The following is a 20,761-nucleotide window of genomic DNA, read 5'->3' on the forward strand; positions in this document are numbered from 1 at the left end:
CACACTTTCAAAAGTATTCCCATAAGGCTCTAAACAAGTGGTTAGATCTTCAAAGAGTACACTCTAATTCAGCCACGTAATGAAGTAGATAGATTAAAACAAAACAAAGCAAAGCCCACACTGAGACAACAGCAGCTGTCTGTGTCCACCAGCAGCTGAGAACAGCAGCTGAGAGAAACACAGGCCACTGGGAAAAGCTTCAGCAACAGCGATCCAGAGCTGCCCAGCCCCATCACTCCCAGTTCTGCAGCCTCATCCAGCAATGCTGCTGGGAGAGTCCCATTCCTCCTGCGAGGTTCTGGGTGCCAAGAGCTTTGCAAAATCTGGCTACAGGAACCAAGTGGGAAGAAGGGAGCATGGGCAAACCATCAGAAAGCGTTATCTGCCATCCAGGGATGACACAGGCTCAGAGATGGAGAAGTGGTCTTATAAAGCATCCTCTATTTCAGTAAAAGAGATAAAGGGTTCTGTGGGATTTGGTGACTCAAATCCTTACATTACTGCAAACAAACCCTCCAGCTTTTGCAGATGTCTGAAGGACTATCAAGAGCTGTGGAAAAGGAATATGAGGAAATTGCCCATAAGGAAGCGACTAATTCAGACCAAAAAAGCAGGAGCAAAAGATCTTGGCAGATCTTCTGAGGGCAAAGTTACAAATCCCACTTATTGAAAGTCTGGATCTGGGAAACTCAATCTGATAGAGTTAAAAGACACTATTTTGGCCTGTCAGAGCCCTGAACCAGCCAAGTTCAGCCCTGCTGCTGCTGTTCACAGCTACAGTGGCACCTCTGAGCAGCAAATTAGAGAAACGTGGCTTTCCCAACACATCAGGGACCTCTGTGCAATGCCAGATAATTGTGCACCACCAGCTAAAAATAAAAAATCATATTTATTTGAAAATAATTACATACTGAAAAAAAACTTTTTTAGTTTAAATTATGACAGTGTTAAAAAAGGTGAAGGTAAGGCAGTTTTTAATTATTTCAGCTACCTAAAAGAAAGTGATGGTGGGTTCTGTTTTTCTTGTCTCCCACCAGTGCCTTGCACTACCTTGTCAAAGTTGGCTCCAGAAGTGAGAAAAATTATTAAGGCGATATCTAGGTTTTCTCCTAGCAGTTTTAACAACTGGTTTCCTTTTGCCAATGCTATGCTTGGCCCTCTTGTCCTCCACTCCAAGATATTTCTACCAGTTCTCATTACTAGTTTGACAGCTTCAGGACCTGGCAGACACAGCTGCTTCTGACAGACAGAAGTCTGGAAACAGATGATTTATTTTACTAAGTTTCATAGATGCCAAGAATCCTTTAATTCTCCTACTCTCACCTGACTCCCATTGCACTAAGGATCCACTGCAGACGGCCTGTCCTGACCTGAGTGGGATAACCTGTGCCCACAAGTTTCCTGGTTGGATTACATAGAGGAGCTGAAGTCAGAGTGTAAGCAGGTGACTGCACCAGAGATCCTGTCTGGAGTGTGTGAGGAGGGGTTGCCAGCACACTGCACTCCAGGAAAAGACCTGCCTCCAGAATGGCAGGTATTTGCAAAACCCCATAGCAGCACCATTACTGCACAAGACAAGTGATAAAACCTCCCTTAGTTCATACCAACATACACCTCTGCCCCATGGGGTGGAAAAGATGGGCTGTTCAGAGAAGCCTAAAGTTGCTGTCTCATAAAGGACAATAAAAAGCTTGGGGAGCTCTTCTCTACAGTTCCTTTTGTAACATGTACTGAGACCCCAGTGATGCTTTTGGTCTGGTCTGGTGTGTGTGAGTTTATAATCAAAAATGTTTGGAGGCCAAGGGCCACACTTTCAAAAGTATTCCCACAAGGCTCTAAACAAGTGGTTAGATCTTCAAAGAGTACACTCTAATTCAGGCACATAATGAAGTAGATAGATTAAAACAAAACAAAGCAAAGCTCACACTGAGACAACAGCAGTTGTCTCATCTCCTCACTATTGGCCTTTGCAGCACTTCAAGGGCAGTGGTACCTGGGGACACATGGAGGTGATTCATCAGACCTTAATGCATCGGGTTGCATTAGGTATTAGAGGACTACTCTTCATGACCCAGCTGACCTTTCCAACTCCATATTAACCTGCCAGACCGATACTCCTTCTTGATGAAGAAGGAATGAACTCAGGTAACCCAGTTATCAACAAAGGATCAACTACATTAGCGTAGGAAACAGAAGATGAGGATAGGCATGACTGCATGGATAGTTAGTTTCTTGGTATACTAAACTGTGGGACATGCCACAGCTCTGCCTTTTTCCAGATGAATTTCACAAAACAGTTTTTTGAGCTGCTACAATCATGTTTCTTTACCAAGCAGCATTCTTTCTCGTTTCCTCAGAACTAAAGTCTGCTCTATACAGATGCCTGAAAACAAGAGATAGGCCCTGAATATCTGTCACTTGAGAGGTTAGCTTAGATTGTTTTTAATAGTTTGTGATACTCATAACTGGTTTTAAACTGACAGGGGAAAGTGATAAAAGAATAATATCTGTGTTTCTGAGCTCACATCAAAGAAGAGTTTTAAAGAACAAGTAAAAAGGCTGTCAAAAAAGGAAGGCTTTACCCAGCAGCCTAACAAAACGAGCTTCAAAAAAACAAGAACTAGTGTCCCAAAACAAATGCACCAGATAGCAAAAATGTTAGTTGAAAAGTAAATATTTAACTGGGACCATACCTGCTAAGAGAAAGACAAAAAGCCTGAAAAAAACTGATCACAAGAGAGATGTTTTTGCTGTAGAAAGAAAAGGATGGCCATAGGTTTTGGAAGTACTTACAGTTCTTTTCTGCACTACTTGACTACATTAGAGTCATCAGCCTGAGCTCGGCTCTCCATTACACTGCACAGAGCCTTCAGATTATTCACTCCATGACATGAATTTCTCTTACAAGGCTTCTTTAAACTTCCCTTTGTTACCCCCAGCTTTTTAACTGCCATCATGAGTCTTCAAGGTTAACGCTGGGAGACAAAGCAGCAGTCTCCTGATGCAAAGATTAATGCCACTCCACAAAGAAGTGCAGGCACACGAATTATCCACAGGCCTTTCATTCTCACAGAGCCCACTCCCCAGAGCAGTGTGCGAGGCAGGTACACCCACCCACCCCACTGCTGGAGCAGAGGCACCCCTGGGGTGAAGGGCACAGCTAGCAGTTCTCCCTTGTGGGCACTTCCCTCTGGATCTGCACTGCACAGAGCGGCAGCAGCTTCCAGAGCTTTTTCTCCTCCGTGCTGAGCAATCCCAGAGCAGATGGTGCTCGGCACTTATACCTGGAGCAGTGCTCAGCAATCTCAGAAACGCTTTCTGACGCATGCTTCCCCTAAATTGTCTTTGCCATTTCCTAAACTAGAACTCAGCTTCATGGATAAGCAGCTCCTCAGCCACTCGGCTTGAAGGGAGCCCATTGTCCCATTCCAGTAAGCACTACTCAGCTCAGCGTGCATGCAAAAAAAGGTTTTGGCAGCACCCAATGCAGGATCTCCCAGGTCCTCAAGTCACTCCAAGCAGCTCAATTTCCCTTCTAAAGCTGCACTACTACAACTATCTGATATTGTTCCCTTACTCTAGGCATCCCTCATGGAAAAAAAAGGTGCAATTGCTTCCCCGAACCTTGAATTGGCTTGAATTGTATACAACTCCTCCTTAGTATTAGGCTTATTAATAAAAGCCCTTTTATAGATTTATCTGGCCAGATGATCTGAGTGAAGAACAGCTGTGCAAGTTCAAGGACCTCACCAGTTCAAACCAGACAAAACTGCTTTTTACATAGTGGGAGATGAACTGACGGAGCTTAGTGCCATGGGAATTTTGGGGGTGCAGACCCTATTCAGCAGGTTTGAAAAGAAATTACATAGATTAGTGGGCAAAAGGTCTGTAAAGGACTAAGCAGGGATGTACCCCGATATACCCTCTTGAGAAGCTGTGAGTGTTTGGGAATACAAAGTGAGAGACTTCAGAAAGAAGGCACAGCCACACGCACTGTCCCTAAATATCATTTTCTGTTGGTAAGGTCAGACACAGGCTGCAGGATGAGTCAGGTCATGAGGTGACCTCATCAGACATTTCTTTAAGGCAGCTGCAGGGCACCCAAGCCCCTGACACACTACTCCTAGGCCTGGTTGCCAGAGTGAGAACCAGCTGCCTCTATGGAAGCCAACTACACACCAGATATAGGTATATGAAGCCCTCAGCAGCCCTAGAGCCCCACTTCTGCACTGTCATCAGGCAAAATACATAGTTCAAAGCACTGGGTGTAGGACACTGCAGAGAAAACCTAAGTTAGAGTCATCTTCACCTTGCTTGAGTTCTTTGTGCACAATTTAAAGCCTTGTCTCAGCTCAGTGGGTCAGCCTAGCAGCAAGCCTAGGGTGTACAGAGAACAGCCACACAAGCACATTCACACACAGTGGGGAAGGGAAACAAATCACCCAATCCATGTCAATTTTTAAACCAACTTGGTATGTTGCATGTGTGATTACTGCAGAAACCAACATTGGTAATTACGGCCATCTGCACCCATTACTGCCATTTGTATGTGTATTCATAGTAACTGCACATTAGTTGGGCATGCCACTGCACAAACATATTAACCAGCTAATTAATTAAAAGAACAGACCTTCTCTGCTTAGGAGGAGCCCATCAACCACTAATCAGAAGAATATATTTTCTCCATCTGTTATATCATTTGCCCCCACCACAAGATCACCAGGGAAGATGCAGCTGGCCTGCAGTCTCCAGAAGGCTCTGCTGGCGTGGTGAGCTTCCTGTTTAAGTGATTTCCTTTGTGTAGCAAGGCTTAAAGACCATGACTGCTTCTGGAAACACATCCATGGCACTTCCACAGAACTGCATGATGCTTTTGGATTACCTCGGGTGACCTTTGGATTAGACACCAAGCATCTTTCCACCACTCCAAGTGCTCATTCTCCAAGCACAGAGGAGGCTCATTGCATGCCCCCTAACAGGGCAGCACTCTGGCAGCCCAAGTGCATGTCCCATACAACACCTCTTGCCATGCTGTTTCTACAGCAAACTGCTAATGCAACAATAGATTATAAACATAGAGAGGGTGGCTGTGCCCCAGTGCTTCACTGACATATGGTTCTGTCTTCAGTCAGAAACTATGGATTTAAATTTAGAGAAGGAGCAGAAGGTTAAGTTTCAAAATTCCAAGATAAATCCTCCTGGAGGAAGAAATGAGACCAGATTTTTGTCCCTCTGGTGCAGCCTTAGGAGCAGGCAGTCAACGCTGCTGAGCAAACCACACTGCTTGGGCAGCCCTGAAAGGTTGTGCCCAACTTCTCAGCTCTTTGAAGACCTGCTGGAGCTATAGCCCTCTGTACCAGCTGCTGCTCCACGAGCACCAACAGAGCAGTCAGGACTCCTGCTGGACACTCAGATTTCAGGTAGAATAATACTGCTCCAGCTACTGGCTTATAATAACTCTTTATATTACAGCAAAAGGCAGTGATATCTGTCTCAGGTTGGATCAGCACTTCCATTAGCTCCCCATCCCTTTCAAAACAAGTGTTAAGTGTGAAGGGGTAAGAACAAATAAGTTTCAAATAATTGTGAAATATTTCTGAAACAAGCCAAACTCCTCCTTCCTGCACACATGAAATGCAGTGCTGAAGAAGTTACTACAATCCAATAAAGTGTAAAATGCTTTCATCATTTGGCACTGTAAATGCTTACCCTAGTTATGGATGAGTTCAAGACAACTCTACAGTAGATTTTACTTTGATTTTCCTAAAGCTAGAGAAAATTCTCTATATGCTTTAAAAAATAAAAAAGAAAAGAAATAATTTTTATTGTGCCAGATGCTGTCAGCCTGGCTGCAGCTGACGGTGCTCTGTCAAATGGGACCTGTGAAAAGACTGCACTTGGAGCACCACAGTTGGTGACCAGGCAGTCTTATCAATTTGTACTTGCTAGGAAGACTTCCAATGTCTTCTGCCCAACTCCCCCATTCTACAGCTCCAGAGATGTTCTTAGCTCTGTACAGCAGAACACCCTGGTGTAGCTCCTGCCTGCAGCTCCTCTGAACTGCTGCAAAGGATTCAGGGCAGGGCTGAAGCAAGTGACCACAACACACGGGCATTTGGATAATTTCTAGATTATTCTGCTGCAGGACTACATCAGCATCACTCTACACGTACATGTCTGACACAGACACTTTCGTCACACTCTTCTCCAAGCACAGACTATTTACTGTTATGCAAAGCATCAAACTATGCTGACTGGATCCATGATTTGGTCCAGTACCTTCTGAACTAAGGAAAAATGCCTTCAAAGAAACTGCATCCAAATGTGGTCTGAGCAATGCTGTCTTCCCTCTCTCCCGTCTCCCTGCCCTGTGCCCACAGGAGGCACAGACCCAGAGCAAGCCTTTTGGGAGAACCTGCGGCCTTCAGTGTTCCCTGCCTGCCTGCCCTGCCAGCAGGAACTGCTCCACAGGCAGAGTCCTCCTCTGGGTGTTATCCCTCCTCGTGCCGCTTGACCACCTCAGCCTTGCTGAATCCAAAAGACTCATCTAAACAAAACCTGCCATCCTCAGTCCCTCAATCATCTAAGAAGCAGCAAACATGCTGAGTTAAGTGCAAGGTAAGCAGTACCTTTATTTGGTTAATTAGAATTGCTCATCAAATGAAAACAAAGAAGTGATTTACTGCAGAACTGGTACAGGTAGTTGTAGCATAAGTACATTCCTGCATATTTGGCTACATTAGGAACATTTTTTAATTAACAGTTTCTCCTTGGCTAAAGCAAACCACAGAAAATAAGAAGTTTCACACAAGGACACTACCGAATCCCTCAACTGCCAGTTTGTTTTTTTTTTTTCTGCAGGGAGGATTTTAAATTAAAAGCAGTTTGCCTTCATTAGCTTTACCAGAAGCCATGTAACTGCCAAAGCTTACAGAAACACAATTGTGATTTGCAGATTTGGCAAGTGCCATTTTCTCTTTCTGCAAATGTGAGTAATGTCATTCATATTAAGGGGCTTTTGTGGGGACACTGTGCAAAGAACAACTCCTTCCCCAGAAGAGGAGAAATAACTCCAGAGCAGCAGTTTAGTATTCCCGGGCACCCAAGTTTTACCTTTGTTTATTTTGCATTAAATTCGTGCTGAAAAGGATCAGACAGTACGAGTGCTATGAACTTCTTTTTCTGATGACTGAGCAGAATACAGTAGCAAGCCCAAAATAAACATTTCAACAGTGATCTTTGACATATAGCCATACTCAGGCTTTCTGTGACATGTTGCCAAACCCTTCGAAGCCATTCAGCATGGTTTCTCACCAAAATCCCTACTCTCTTTACTTTTCTAGCTGAAAAAGCTGATGACACCCTAACAGGAAAGTTATATTTCTACCAAGAGCACCTGTGTTTGCAGGCTTCTTGCTCTGCTCCAGAGCCATAGCCTTGGTTGAAAGATTAAAGTCTTGGTAGTATTTTTACTCTCTGATTCCTGTGTGAATAGCTGCAGAACAGAGGGAGGCACGAGTGAAGCCAGCCTGCTGGGGTGTAAAAGCAGGTAGCAACAGATGAACGACTTGCTGGTCGTTTTTAGAGTGACTCCACAGGCCCTGCTCCCCTCCCTGGTGTGCCAGTGTCCCCTAACTCCTGGTGTCTAGATTTCCTCAGCCTCAGGAAGGAAACTTAAGATACATAACCAAAGTGTTAAAAACACACAGGTTTCTTTCAGTTTGTGTTAGATGGGACACAGTGGATGTTGGCTTCAGGGCTGAACCAAGCTGCTGATGTAGAATGAAGTGATATGGGTGACCCTGACCCATGTGAGCTCTCCGGGGTTCGTAACAGCCTCCTCAGCTCCACCACAGAACTGCCGCTGGCACAACATGGAGTGATGGCCAACACCTGCCATGTAGGGTTCACAGTCTTCAGTGACAAAAAGATGACAAAAATTTCAGGATGAAGAAACAAGAGAAGTGGGTTATGTCCAAACAGAACCCAGATGCTCAGTAGCATGGCAATGAGAGACCATAGCACCCTTGAGTGAATGAAAGATTTATTCCCCCAGCTGTAGCCAAAATGAGAAGGTCTGAACACCCTACAAAACTCTGCAGGAAGTAGTCTAACAGTATTACCACAGTCACAAATGTAAAGTCTGTCTGCAGTAATTAGGATTGTACTACATATGACTTATTAGACACTGTCTTGTAATCAAGACAGAAATAGCTGCCTACATAATAGTTACCAGTTTCTTAACGGTCTAAAAATAAAGCAACAAATGTAATGCAGTGCCAGACATGGAACCATCTGAAATAATGTTAACCTACATTCAAGCCTGCAAAGGTAACCATGGTATGCCTGCTGGTAACCTTCCATCTAAGCTGGAGTTAAACACTCTGTGACTCTGCAATTTTGGTTTGTACCTTAAAAAGAACTGGAGAAGCCAGTTTTGTCTCTGTAGTCCAACTCCGTTCCGCCACACAGTGAACAGAGTTCATTATCCATTGAACTAAACACCAATTAATGAGTTAACAATAATTAAACTGAAAGAGACATAGATTAAAGGAATTTATTATTCCCTGATCTGTCAAGCAAACTGCTTAGATACCTGCAATCAATGAGTAATGATGAAACAAAATAAAACCCCAACAAACCAGAAGAGCCAACAACAGGCTCGTAAAAATCTGTTCAGTAAGGCCCATGTATCTTCGTTAGGCCGAACAGCATAGCATTTTAATCAACAAAAACCCTCTGTCTTTATGCATCGTGAGATCAGAGGCAAAGTGTGGCCCTAAATTATGCTGTAACTGTTTATTATTCATGTATCATGGGACTGATGAAGATTTATGGTCCCATTGTGCTAAGTACTGTATAGTGAAATTCAGAGCAATAGCGAGACTCGGTACTCCAAGACTTTATAACTCAAAGACAAATTATAAAAACAAGATATTATAATTTAAAGACAGTAATGCACAAATGGGGATTGGAGATACAGAGAGATTAAGCAACTTGCCCAAGGTCATGCCAGACACATGTGCCAGAGCAGAAAATTGAACTGGGATCTTTGGAGCACCACCACAGCTTCCTACTCATGTAGGAGAACATTGCTGCTCCTCTTTGATTTCACTAGATGTCATATTTCATAAACTGATAAATAAGTTCAAAAAATGCAAACATTGCATGCCAGTACTGGAAGGATTTCCTTTCACCCCTCCCTCTTCGGAGGACCTTCATTAACAAAAACCCTACACAAACACCTGATTTGTCTGTGTGTGATACAATTACAGCATTGCATAGAATAATTTCAGCCCAAAGGTCTTCTGTAGCCATCCAGTCCAATGTCTCATTCAAAGTAGGACAAACTAGAGCAGATGCCCCAAGGCCTCATCTGCTCAAACTCTGAATATCTTCAAGGGTGGAGATGGAAATCATAATACCTCTTTGGGCTCCTGTGCCAGTGTTCAATCACTCAGGTTGAAAAAGTCTTTCCACGTATGAAATGAGAATTTCCCCAGTTCCAACTTGGGTCTGCCACCTCCCATACTGCCCCCATGCACACAAGTCTGTTTTCTCTATTCCCACATATTAAGTAGCTGCAGACAGCACTGGGATCTCATCAAGCCTTCTTTCTTCTACACTTTACTTACTGGACAAGCCAGACTTGCTCCAGTATAGCTGTACCATTCCTTTACAGGCAGCCTGAAATTGGATATCATGCTCCAGATGCAGTCTCACAGCCACCAAAAAGGCTATAAGGCACTTCACACTTTTTTTTTTTTTCAGATAGAGTATGGAAATAATTTTTTTTAATCAGTTATTGTATTTTTATGTATGTTAACTACACAAACCCTGCAGCCTTCAGTTTACAAAACAACACAGCAACATTGTTTTGGCACACCACTTGCTGTTGCAGAGGTCTCAGCACATGCAGGCACACTGGGCCCCAAGAGCAACCACTGCTCCCATAAAGGACACTGGAAAGGGACATATCACATGTCTTTCTCTCTAGCTGACAAAAAGGATAACCAAATCAGCCTGAGTGATGTAAGATGCTCAAAATATATCAGTGATAGCAGGATGACACAAGACTCCGTGTTGCTGGACACACATACATCAGCAGACACATTTAGGAATTTCAGTCCTAAAACCTGTCACTCAGTGTATTGCTAACAGTGAAAAATATTTAATTTACGGCTGTGATAGGAGATCTCTTCAATGCAACACAAACAGTGGCAGCAGTGTTACTAAATAAACTCAAGCCCCCAGACAGCTGATCCAGGATAAGGGGAGAAGTGATACTGCATTTAAACACAGTGGCTTTCTCTCCTGGTTTACAACTGAAATGTACTCCCTGTCAGAAGGTGTTTGTTCTTGTTAAAATAAACAGAGAGCAAAGTCACAGCCTTTGCTTATTTATATTTGCTGGCACTTGTGAATATTTACCAATAAAAATTTCGTATTAATTAGTTCTGCAGAAGTGTTATCAACATTTCTTTTAGGTTTCCCCTGAAGGTATAGTCCCTATGAAGCAGCACAATCAGTCCACTCTGTGCCAGGCATCCCTCCTGATATGGAAGGCATCTGCTCGGCATGGAGATATTTGGGGCTTTAGTGATCGCACAACTAAACACTGCAGGACACCTGGTTATGGCAAAACAAGCTGTTCTCCATGCTGTTGTCCAGATAGGACAAACCAGGCAGATGTCAGAAGCAAGCATGGCTCCATATGCAACTGCTCACCTTCATCCTGAGAGGTTGCTGCGTATCTGAACTCAAGCAGGGAACTCTCATCCCACCGGGACAGCAGCACAAACAAGCTGCCATGGGAGCAGCTCCTCCGCAGGTGGGACTCAGCCAGCAGCACTGCAAAGAAGCAGGTCCAAGAGACCACATTCCCTCCTCCAGCTGAAGCCAGTAATGGCCCAGTCTACATCTCCCAGAGCTTGGCAAAATTCCCATTCCAGAGCTACCACCACATCATGGGCACACACAGACATATACAAAAATACATAAAACTCACGAGTTGCTTCCAGTTTCTTGGCCATAAATTGCCCAACAGCAGCAGACAGCTTTTCAAAAAGACATAGCTGTATGCTCTATCCTTTTCAAACACAAAGTTACTCTGGATGCCAATGGCACTTTTATACCAACTCTGAAAGTAGAGCAATGGAGCTCTGGTTCCATTTATGGTTACATTTAAACCCATACCAGTGATTCCTTACACACTGCAAGAGCTACATCAAAGTGCAGGTATTGCATCACATGCAAGATATGCCTTGGCCAGTTGCATGAGAGGTGTGTGAGCACAGGCCAGGTGCACAGGCTCTCACCCATGACAGGCCCAGCACACAGCCATCATGCCCCTGCAAAAATTTGTATTTTGGGCACTGAATAGACCTGCCACAAGTCATAGAATCATTGAGGTTGGAAAGGATCTCTAAGATCATCCAGTCCGACCATTAACCCAGCACTGCCAAGCCCACCACTTGCAAAAGGCAGCCTGGAACACTTCTCTGACCTCCACAGGCACTTCCCAATCTCTCTTCCACACCAATCCACAACACACAAGCAGCTGGGGCATTGCTACATCCCACCACCATCAGATAGGATGGGGAGCCTGTGGCTGAGTCCATGGGACTTCTACCCGTGGGTTCCCACTGCTGTGCAGCCCTCCCTCAAATTCACAGCAGATGAGTCCCTCAGCTATGCTTTGGCCTCAGAGAGCCTCTCTAATAAAAATACCAGCTGCCGCCTCCTCCTCCTCCCTCAACATGGAAGCCTCTCTGAGACCTCCCACAAATGAAAGGGGGGAAAGAGGGGCTTTTTTGCAGGGCTTGTTTGGTATTCTGTCACAAAGCCAAACAGATGTTTGTAAAAATCCAAACTGGTTATACAACTGTTTTAAACTCAAGCAGCTGTGCACAGCAAGCAACTGCATCAGAAGACAAGACCACTGCTCTCTTACATGTAGGGACTAGAGTTTAATAAACCAAACTTCCCATGAGTTATTCCAGCTCTCTCGTTCCAATTTAGTGTTTATGGCAGAGGAAACTGCTGGAAAAAGAAAAGTGAAGTGGCTTTTCCAGCTTCATGGTGAAAATCTATATCCAGATGGGGACTAGGACCAGACCTCCCTCCTGCCAGACCCATGGTAATTACAGCACCCAATGTCCACCATGCAGCTTATCTGGGAAGACGGCAGGAATAGACAAGAGATGCTAATACAGCAGCCCTCACACAGAAGTTACTTTATGCTGTGTTTGGCCCTCACTCCAGGATCAATTATACAACCAAATCACTGCAACAACTGTAATGCAACAACATGAACTGAGAGCAGAAGAGACTGAAGTATATGTATTTTTAAAAATGGAAAATTAATCCTAATTTCTGACAGTGCTTTTATTATATTTTTATTTATGAACAAAAATTACAACTAAAAGAACTTCTAAAATACTCATATTTTAGAAATATGCCTGTCTGCTCCAGCTAAAAAGTAAGAGACTTGGGTAAAATTAGTGGAAATACTCCAACTAAATTATACAGTACAGTTTTACAATCCTATAAAATAGCAATTTTTTGCAAGGCAAAACTATTTGTCATAGAGTATTTGCATTTTAGTCATATAAAAGATTGACTGTCTGCATAAGTACTATCATGTTGCTCCCTGAAACCACAGCAAAACTTATTTTGTTGTTTGTTTTTTTTTCTTTTTTTTTTTTTTTTTAATACTCCAGAAGAATGCATGGCAATTGAAAAACTGGTTTTACTCATGTTGCTAGCACAGGAGTCTGTAACAGCTGGGTAATTCTGTGCTTCTGATTCATGCTGCAGTATACGAAAAGGCACTAGAAAAATCAAATTAGTTTTATAATCTCTGTACAGTCAATACAATTGTGATTAATGTATTATCTAAAAGTCGGAGCAAGAGCATTGTGAAAAACTGTCACAGCACTCTGCTTATTCAAACTTGAAGAAAGAAAAGTTTTACATATCTGGAGAATTCCAAGTAAAACAGGAACACGTTACTGGGCAGAAGTGACTGGCCAGGCTCGGAGCTATTCACGTTCAGACAAGCATTTCAAGTGTCTGCAGTCTAAAGCTTCACTATTTTTTGCAGAACAATCTGGCAACGGAGGTAACCCGATTCCCTGGGAATCAAATGTTACTTAAAGACAGGTTTCACCTGTGACGGATAAAACATATTCTGAGCAACAAAATGTCAGGCTATATAGACATCAGAGGAGAGGGCGATCTGTCCTTCACGGTAACGGAGAATAAAGGAAATTTTCTGCTTTCATTGAGTTTTGAATTTTATTTATTTTTTGTAACTTTGAGGGGAAATATTCTTAACGCATTGGCAGCTACAGCAACCTTGTGCAATGAAACTACAAAACATGATGAAATAATCTTCAAGCAACTGCTACAAGGGTTCCTGCGAGCTTTAGGATCTCCCTTCCCTAGGTCTCTCCCCATCACGATGGGGCAGAGTTACCCTCACAGCCATCAGTAAGACATTGTCAACCCTCCTTTCACAGACAGCAAAACAAGAATGTGACTTTTTACCAGAGAAATTTAAAAATTAAGATACTCTTATGGACTTGTTCCAGGCCAACACCCAAGCAAGGTGGTGTGTCTACCCCACAAACTGCCCACTGTACCTCTCCCTCCCTCTCACAGCTGTGCCTGAGAGTCAGTATTTGGAGCAGCATTGGAAAAGGTGGCTCAACTCTGGCTGGACTTATACAGGTGGAAAGCAGGAGTAATTTAAGATCTTCAGAAAGGTTCAATGTACATGGCAAGTTCAGAAGGGGCAGATTAAAGCTGAGGAGGGCACTTGAAGGTGACCTTCCTGTCATGCAACCAGAAGTAGTACATCCAGCTCCTTTCTGAGCATTCAACTAAGCAAATGCTCTATGTTTGCAGGGCAGAGCATTCCAGGGGACCCGGGAGGCCTCTGCCTGTACCCAAGGCAGTCGGAGCCGAGCCCTGCTACTGCTGCAGCGGCTGCCCAGCACACAGAGTGCAGGCTGTGCTTCCACCAGGAGACACCACTGTGGGACAGGACACCTTGCTGAGGGCAACTCTCTGTGGGGGCTTTTCCTACTGCTCCTCCGAGCAGGAGCAACACATGCAAATACCATCTTGGAAGCTACTTGTGGGACAGCAAGCAATCTCATTTGGAGGGAACACATGCCCTGTCACAGAAGTTTGGCAGAGCCAGCAGGGCCGACTGTGCCAGAGCAGCCTGCTGTTTGACATTACCCCCTCTGTGAGGCTACCTGCCTACTACACATACACCGAAACACCCTATGGGGCAAAGAAAGAAACCAATTTAGAGAAATACGTGTTCAGCAGGGCCCTGGGCAGCAAACTGAAATTAAAGCTGTTTTCTCCAAGGAAGCCTGTGGATTTCCACAGAATTGAGATGTCTACTTCCCTGGTCTTCCCCTGAAATTCCCAGCCAGTATTTCCAGCTGAATGCTGGAAGCAGATACAAAATTGCTCCTTATGCCAGTGACACCTGCCAATCACCCTCCCACCTACCCTGCTCCTCAATTCCACAGTCCCACAAGACAAGTGACAGGAACACACAAGCTGCTGCCAGGAGACCTAAACTGCAGCACTGGCCCTAGTCACACAGTGCTGAGACTACAGCAGACAGCAGGGTCAGGATATCGCTCAGACCATCAGCTCTCTGAGGCTGGGGCAATCCTTTTATCCTGCTTTCTCTTGCCATACTGTGCTTAATGCAATTTGATGCTGCAATAAAAATAGATGATACTCGACTCCTGTACCCAGCCCAGTGGGCAGTGGTGGGCAGGGCACAGAGCCTGTGCTCAGCTGCTGCTTGTGGGCAGGTGCTCCAGGGCCTCTGTTTTCAGTTATCTTTGTTGTCACCTATGAGGTAAATAAAACCTCTGCCTTTAAATACACATTTTTGACAACCAAGTTAGCAGTTCCCTCCATGCCTTTGGCTAAGTCAAAGCATGCTTAATTATTGAAATCACCCAGAGGAATATATATCTGTCCGGTCCCCTCAATGTCAGACAATTGTACTGAAAGCAATAGAACATTAAACCAACTGTTTCACAGTCGCTGCCAAAAACCACACATCTACCAAACCCATCCGGTGAACTCAGAGTTTGACTGACATGTGTTCTTAAACAAAACAGGGCATTTACAGGGCAAGAACAGGAAAATAAGAGATGAGGTGAGCTCTGCAGTTTCACACAGTGGTGCTGGTGGGTGTTTCCAGATATAAATCCATGCAAATTTTTTTGAAAAAGAAATATCAGGCTTTTGCTTCATCAACAAAAGAAGCTGTTGACATAGTTTTGTCAGACACAGCTGATAAGGATAATTATGTGGTGAGAGCTTAGTCATCCATATCACAGTGACAGAAAGGCAGATTCTCCTAAAAATAATGTCAGCACCACAAAACTCTCAGGATCTCAGCACAAAGCCTTCCAGATCCCTGCCATGATCCAGTGGGCGCGGGAATGTGAGGGCGCCAGGATGAACCACTAGAGGGAGCCCATTTTTCTCCATAAATCCAATTTCCATAATTGTTTCGTACGCACACATTGTGCAGTCACAAATCAACACAGCATCACAAAGTGTAAAGTATGCAAATTTCTATGTATATTTTAAGTCAAACAGAAAGAGAGACACATAGTTCAGGCATGGTCTCCTCTGACATTCACACCAAAACACTTGCCAGATGGAGGAAAAGGCACAATTCGCTGTGTTTTGCCTCATCAGAAATAGCACTCTAAACCCAGCAGGCTACAAAGGCCATTACGATTTGTCCCTAACAAATTCATTTGCATAAATGGGTTGATATTTCATCTGAGAGTTCACCATGGAGCAGCTAACCTTGAGAAATCTCTCTGCCTTGAGTAACTACAAACCAAATGTAACAACCACCTCAAAAAGTGCTGGATCAACAGTGTGTCCCTTTTCAATGAAGGATAAAGATCTTTCCTGGGGAGTGGTGGAGCCCCAGATTTTATGTTTCATGCCACAGATGCAGGTTTGCCCCACTTCGCAATTTCCAGCAGCTGAAATGCCCCCAAGATGGGGTTCCATTACCCCCTTCATACTCCGAGAGCCTCATCAAGTCCCATCCTGTCACCAGACCTGTTCTCTACTTAGATAACACTTCTCCAAATGGCTCCAACACATACACTTGCCAAGGTTTTCATTACAAAAACTAATTATACAGCCCAAAGGACTAAAAGATTAAAAAATTGTTCTGATTCCTTCCAGCTAAAGAGCCAGGGAAGGATCCATGTGAGATGTGTGACTAGATGGCCAGCAGTATAGCGTGGCAAAGTTCACCTGGCTTTTTTCTGTACCCTCCTCTTCTTTCACTGCATTGCACCCATTGCCTGTGTCAACAAGCTCAATTTAGCAGCAAGCCAAGTCTAGGAAGGATTAATCTCAGGAATAAACAAGCCAAAGCAGAAGTCCAGCCCAAACAGTGAGCAAGGGCCAAGCACATCCACATCAAATCACAACTCTCAAGTCTTCTCCAGTCCATGGGAGAACTATCTCTGCTGGGGAGCAGTCACCCGTTCAACATCAGTAATCCAAAGACACCCTCCATGAAGTCAGAGAAAGCTGGATATCCTCCCCAAAACACAATATTTCTTGGTGTAGGGTCACTCTCTTCTATCACAAACGCTACTGTGAACCTAAGATGACCAGCCCTTATCACAGGCACTAAGAAGCACACCTAGAGGAGACATCTCTCTCCCTCAGTCACCAGAGCAGGAGACCAGCAATAGGGTGATGGTGTCTGGGTAGTAAGAATGGCAGACAATAAGAATGGAGGCTTGCCACCTCCAGAAGACTCAACAGGAAAGAGAATAACTGGAAGTTGTCAAACTGGTTTCCCACATTTTGTAGCAATCACAGAAAGGGGGTGTGGGTCATCCAGCCAGAGAGCAGGAACATTCTCCAACACACAGGAAAACTTTGCTAAAGTTTGTACATCTTACAGAAGCAAGTGTTGTAACTTTCTCAAACTCAAGGAGCAGGGGACTTTCTCCCAAGTGCCAGAAACTTTCTTCTAGGTAGATCTTCACCCAAAGTCTCTGGTGCACGGCTGTCTGTCAGGATTGCTAAAACGAGCAGACGCTGCTTTCATGTTTGGGAGTTTTGCCATTGACTTCAAAGTACTGAGATATAACACCTTGTGTATTCCCTAAACACACTTAATAACAGCACCTGACACATTTAAAGTCTTAGACACGTTAAAGGCATCGCACAACATTAGCAAAAAACCAGGAAACCCTGTCTAGGTGGTTCATGAGAAATCTGGTAAACCAAGAGTCTACCCCTGAATCAGATGCTTATCTATTAGCCAGCTTATAACTGTGTGACGGCTTCTTCAACTCATCCGTACAGCCAGAAGCAGGGACAACCTTCTGGTGAGCTGTGCAGACTTTAGATTATTCATAATCCTTTAAAATCGTAACAAAGAATACAGATTAGAAGGTGTAAAGTGTGCAGTAAGTGTTCTAAAAACAACACAAACACAGCCATGTCAGCCTGAGTCAGAGCCTGCATCGTGGGAGCTCACTGAACTCCTTTTGCAGTCATGCTCTGGGGATGCAGGCAGTCCACGGTTTGGCTCCTGGTGCCAGGCTGGTGTGACAGCCACACACCAAGCAGTGCCTGGGGCCAGTTCAGAGCAGACACGAGCAAGGTCAGCCGAGTGTGGCAGCACTGCTTTGGGGGCAAGGCCGTGGGGCTAAGACATGAGTGATCCCCTTTGCTTCAGGGCAAGCAATGGAAAAAAGGAACAGCTAAGTCACTTTGGAGAAGGAGCAAGTGAAGGGCTTTTGTCTCCAGAGAGCTCAGAAATAAGGTAAAAACATGGTTCATGGGGTAGCTCTTGGGCCTCTCTGACAACATGGAGAGGGCCACCAACAGGAAACCTCTGCATAGGTCCAACTGGAGACAACACTGAACCGACTTCATCAGCATCTCTTAGCTTAGCCAAAAGTTGTTTTATCACAGAATCATCAAGGTTGGAGGAGACCTTCAACATCATCTAGTCCAGTCATCAACCCAGCACCACCATAACCCCCTCTTATCCGTACCTCCAAGTACCACATCCAGATGCCTCTTGAACACTTCCAAAGATGGCGATTCCACCACCTCCCTGGACAACTTATTCCAATGCCTGACTACTCTTTCAGTGAATTTTTTTTTCTAGTATCTAATCTGAACTTCCCCTGGTGCAACTTAAGGCCGTTTCCTCTCGTCCTTTCACTTGAGATATGTCAGAAGACACCCACCCCAACCTCACCTGTGTCCATGTGTTTGCATTCACAGGTGTCAGGCAGGCATAACCTGACAAGGCTCCATGCAGATGGCAACCCCCACGGTCATCAAGTTGAAGTAATGCCATTGAAACCAAAAGCCATTGAAGCAATGACTATTTGGACAAAATGTGGAATTATAAACCGTACAATTCTGCACTTATTACACATGGGTATACTGCAGGAGGGTGTTGAGACTCTTCTTTTTTGGAGACAGCAAAACTGGCACCAACCTCTGCACCAACCTGCACAACTGCTAAAAAGTCCAGATGATAGACAACACTACTTTATCAGGACATTTCTGAAGTTGGTATCTATGTACACTGATGTTTTAACTGCACTGGGTAAGTACTACAGCAACAGAAAAGTGCGTCCCTGACTACATATCAGTCAGGAGGAACGCACAGTAATTACCAATGAAAATCATTCAGTCTGTTAGCTGTTTTAAATACCTGGCTATAGTATCAGCAGCAGGTTTATGTGTGGATCCTTCTTCCCCCCAAGCACTTCTTCATATTACTTTCCATGCGGTATTCCTCAAGTTTTCATAGCATTTATCTACAGTTTCCCAGTTTACAGTAACAGCCAGAGGTGCCCAGTTGGATACCTACAATTTTAACTGCTGTTGCTTGAGACTGCCAGCGTATATGCTCATAGCAACAAACAGCAGGAAACAAAACTCCTGGATCCTAGAAATCTGCGTCCTGTCACTTTTTGAACCTTAATAATGTGCAGACACAAGATGTTTCGCTCTCTGCTAACCTGTGATATGCGATACTTGTAGCGATACGTGATACTTGTAACCACAGCTCCTGCGAGCCTCAGTGACTGCCCCTGTAGTACTATCCCTGTGTACAACGCTGCAGCCACTTCCACCAGTGTTTGTAAACATTTTGTCTTCCAAGAATTTTCCACTTGAAACAGGACTGCTAATGTATTCACGTTTGTAATAATTAGATGCAAATTTATAAAAAGCCACTTTCTTGCTCAACTGAATTACTATTCTATTAATAGCGATGTTCAAATTATTTTGAAACTTCCCACTGTTTAAACTTCAAGGAGTGCTTGTTTTACTTTGGAAATTTACTCTCACTTGTAACTTGACAAAGAAAGTATTAATTTGTTCAAATTTATGAGACATGTATATGCATCAGCCTTTTCCATTCACAGGTCAGATAACAAATTGGTTTCTCTGAAAAACTACCCAATGAAATATTCAACATAAGGCATTCTGTAAGCTTAGATGTGCACTACAAACTGCTGTTTTACTGGGGTGTCCCTGTAGGTTGGCTCTGGCACGTACGCCTGCATGTTTTATGCTTTGTCTGAAGGAGGAAGCTCCCACAAGTGAGGAGAAACCTCTTGGATATGGGTCACAAGTTGGTGTATCAAAACTTAGATGAGAATTTTTTAAAAAAACTACAATACATCAGCATATTTTCCCCAAGCTTTCAAGAAAAAAAAAAAAAAGAAAGAAAAAACCCACCCAAACCCATAAACCAGATCTTCAATATTCTTTACTATTTCATTGGTTTCTGCAAAGAGGAGGAAATCAAGATTTGTCCAAAGCCAGACCAAAGGCAAGAAGACACACTGAGGTATGTTGCACGATTTTCCTCTGTCATTTTAGTCCTGCTTCGTTTTTATCAAGTGACAAATACCATTTATACGTTTGTTCCCTATCCAGAAGAAGATTAAAAGAAATCAATTCCTCTCTCATAACCTTGTGGCATTTTCCAGCTCCGACACCAAAACCCATTTCAGTCTGATTATCCCCATTTCTGAACCAAAACCCTGGAACCGTTTCAATTGTACTCAAAACAGAAGCAACGAGACAATGAGAAAAAAGAGAGAACGACCACTGAACACTTGCTGCGACCACCCCCTCTCACAGCTCCGCTCGCATCGCCAGCACCGCGAAGAGACCCTTTCCAGCCCGGGGGTGCTGCAAGGGGCGAGGGGAGCCCGCCCCTCGGGGAAACCTCTCGGGTCCGACTTCTCGCCGCCCACGACGCGAGACAAACTCCAGCGGCGGGCGGGAGCGCACCCCCGCCCCGCGGCACCCCGAGCCGTGCGGGGATCCCCCCGTGGGCTGCCCCGGCCGGGGGCACGGCGCCTTCGGCCGCCCCCCGCACACTCCTCCGCGGCACTCACCGGAGATCTCGGCCTGGGGCACGCCGCTGAGGCTGAAGCCCTTGGCCCCATACAGCTGCCGGACCTCGGCGCAGCTCCTCGCCTTGCTGCCGCTGTCACCGCGAGCCGGGGCGGAGGCGACACACAGCAGCCAAAATCCCCACGGAAAGACACGCATCCTTCTCCGCTGGCCCCGCCACCTGCCGTGAGAAGGGCAAAGCCAAGGTCCCGCGGCGGGGAGGCGGCCGGAGGGGCGCAGGGTGCGGCCCCCTCCGCGAGCAGCCCCGGCGGGACGGCGGGCGAGGGCG

At 44.8% G+C, this 20,761-nt stretch overlaps 1 protein-coding gene across 1 annotated transcript in view; it reads right to left on the reverse strand.

Annotated features, from left to right (window-relative positions):
- The window catches only part of GPC1 (glypican 1), a 205,407-nt gene extending 184,753 nt beyond the window's left edge, over nucleotides 1–20,654 (reverse strand). The window contains exon 1 of the mRNA XM_027741238.2: nucleotides 20,475–20,654. Within this exon, the coding sequence (XP_027597039.1) occupies nucleotides 20,475–20,631 (157 nt within the window). The 5' untranslated portion in view covers nucleotides 20,632–20,654. The remainder of the gene's footprint in view (nucleotides 1–20,474) is intronic.
- Nucleotides 20,655–20,761: the final 107 nt, after the last annotated feature.

Source organism: Pipra filicauda, unplaced genomic scaffold (assembly GCF_003945595.2).
Source record: "Pipra filicauda isolate LSUMZ 115617 unplaced genomic scaffold, ASM394559v2 scaffold186_size1760508_pilon, whole genome shotgun sequence".
NCBI classification, from domain to species: domain Eukaryota; kingdom Metazoa; phylum Chordata; class Aves; order Passeriformes; family Pipridae; genus Pipra; species Pipra filicauda.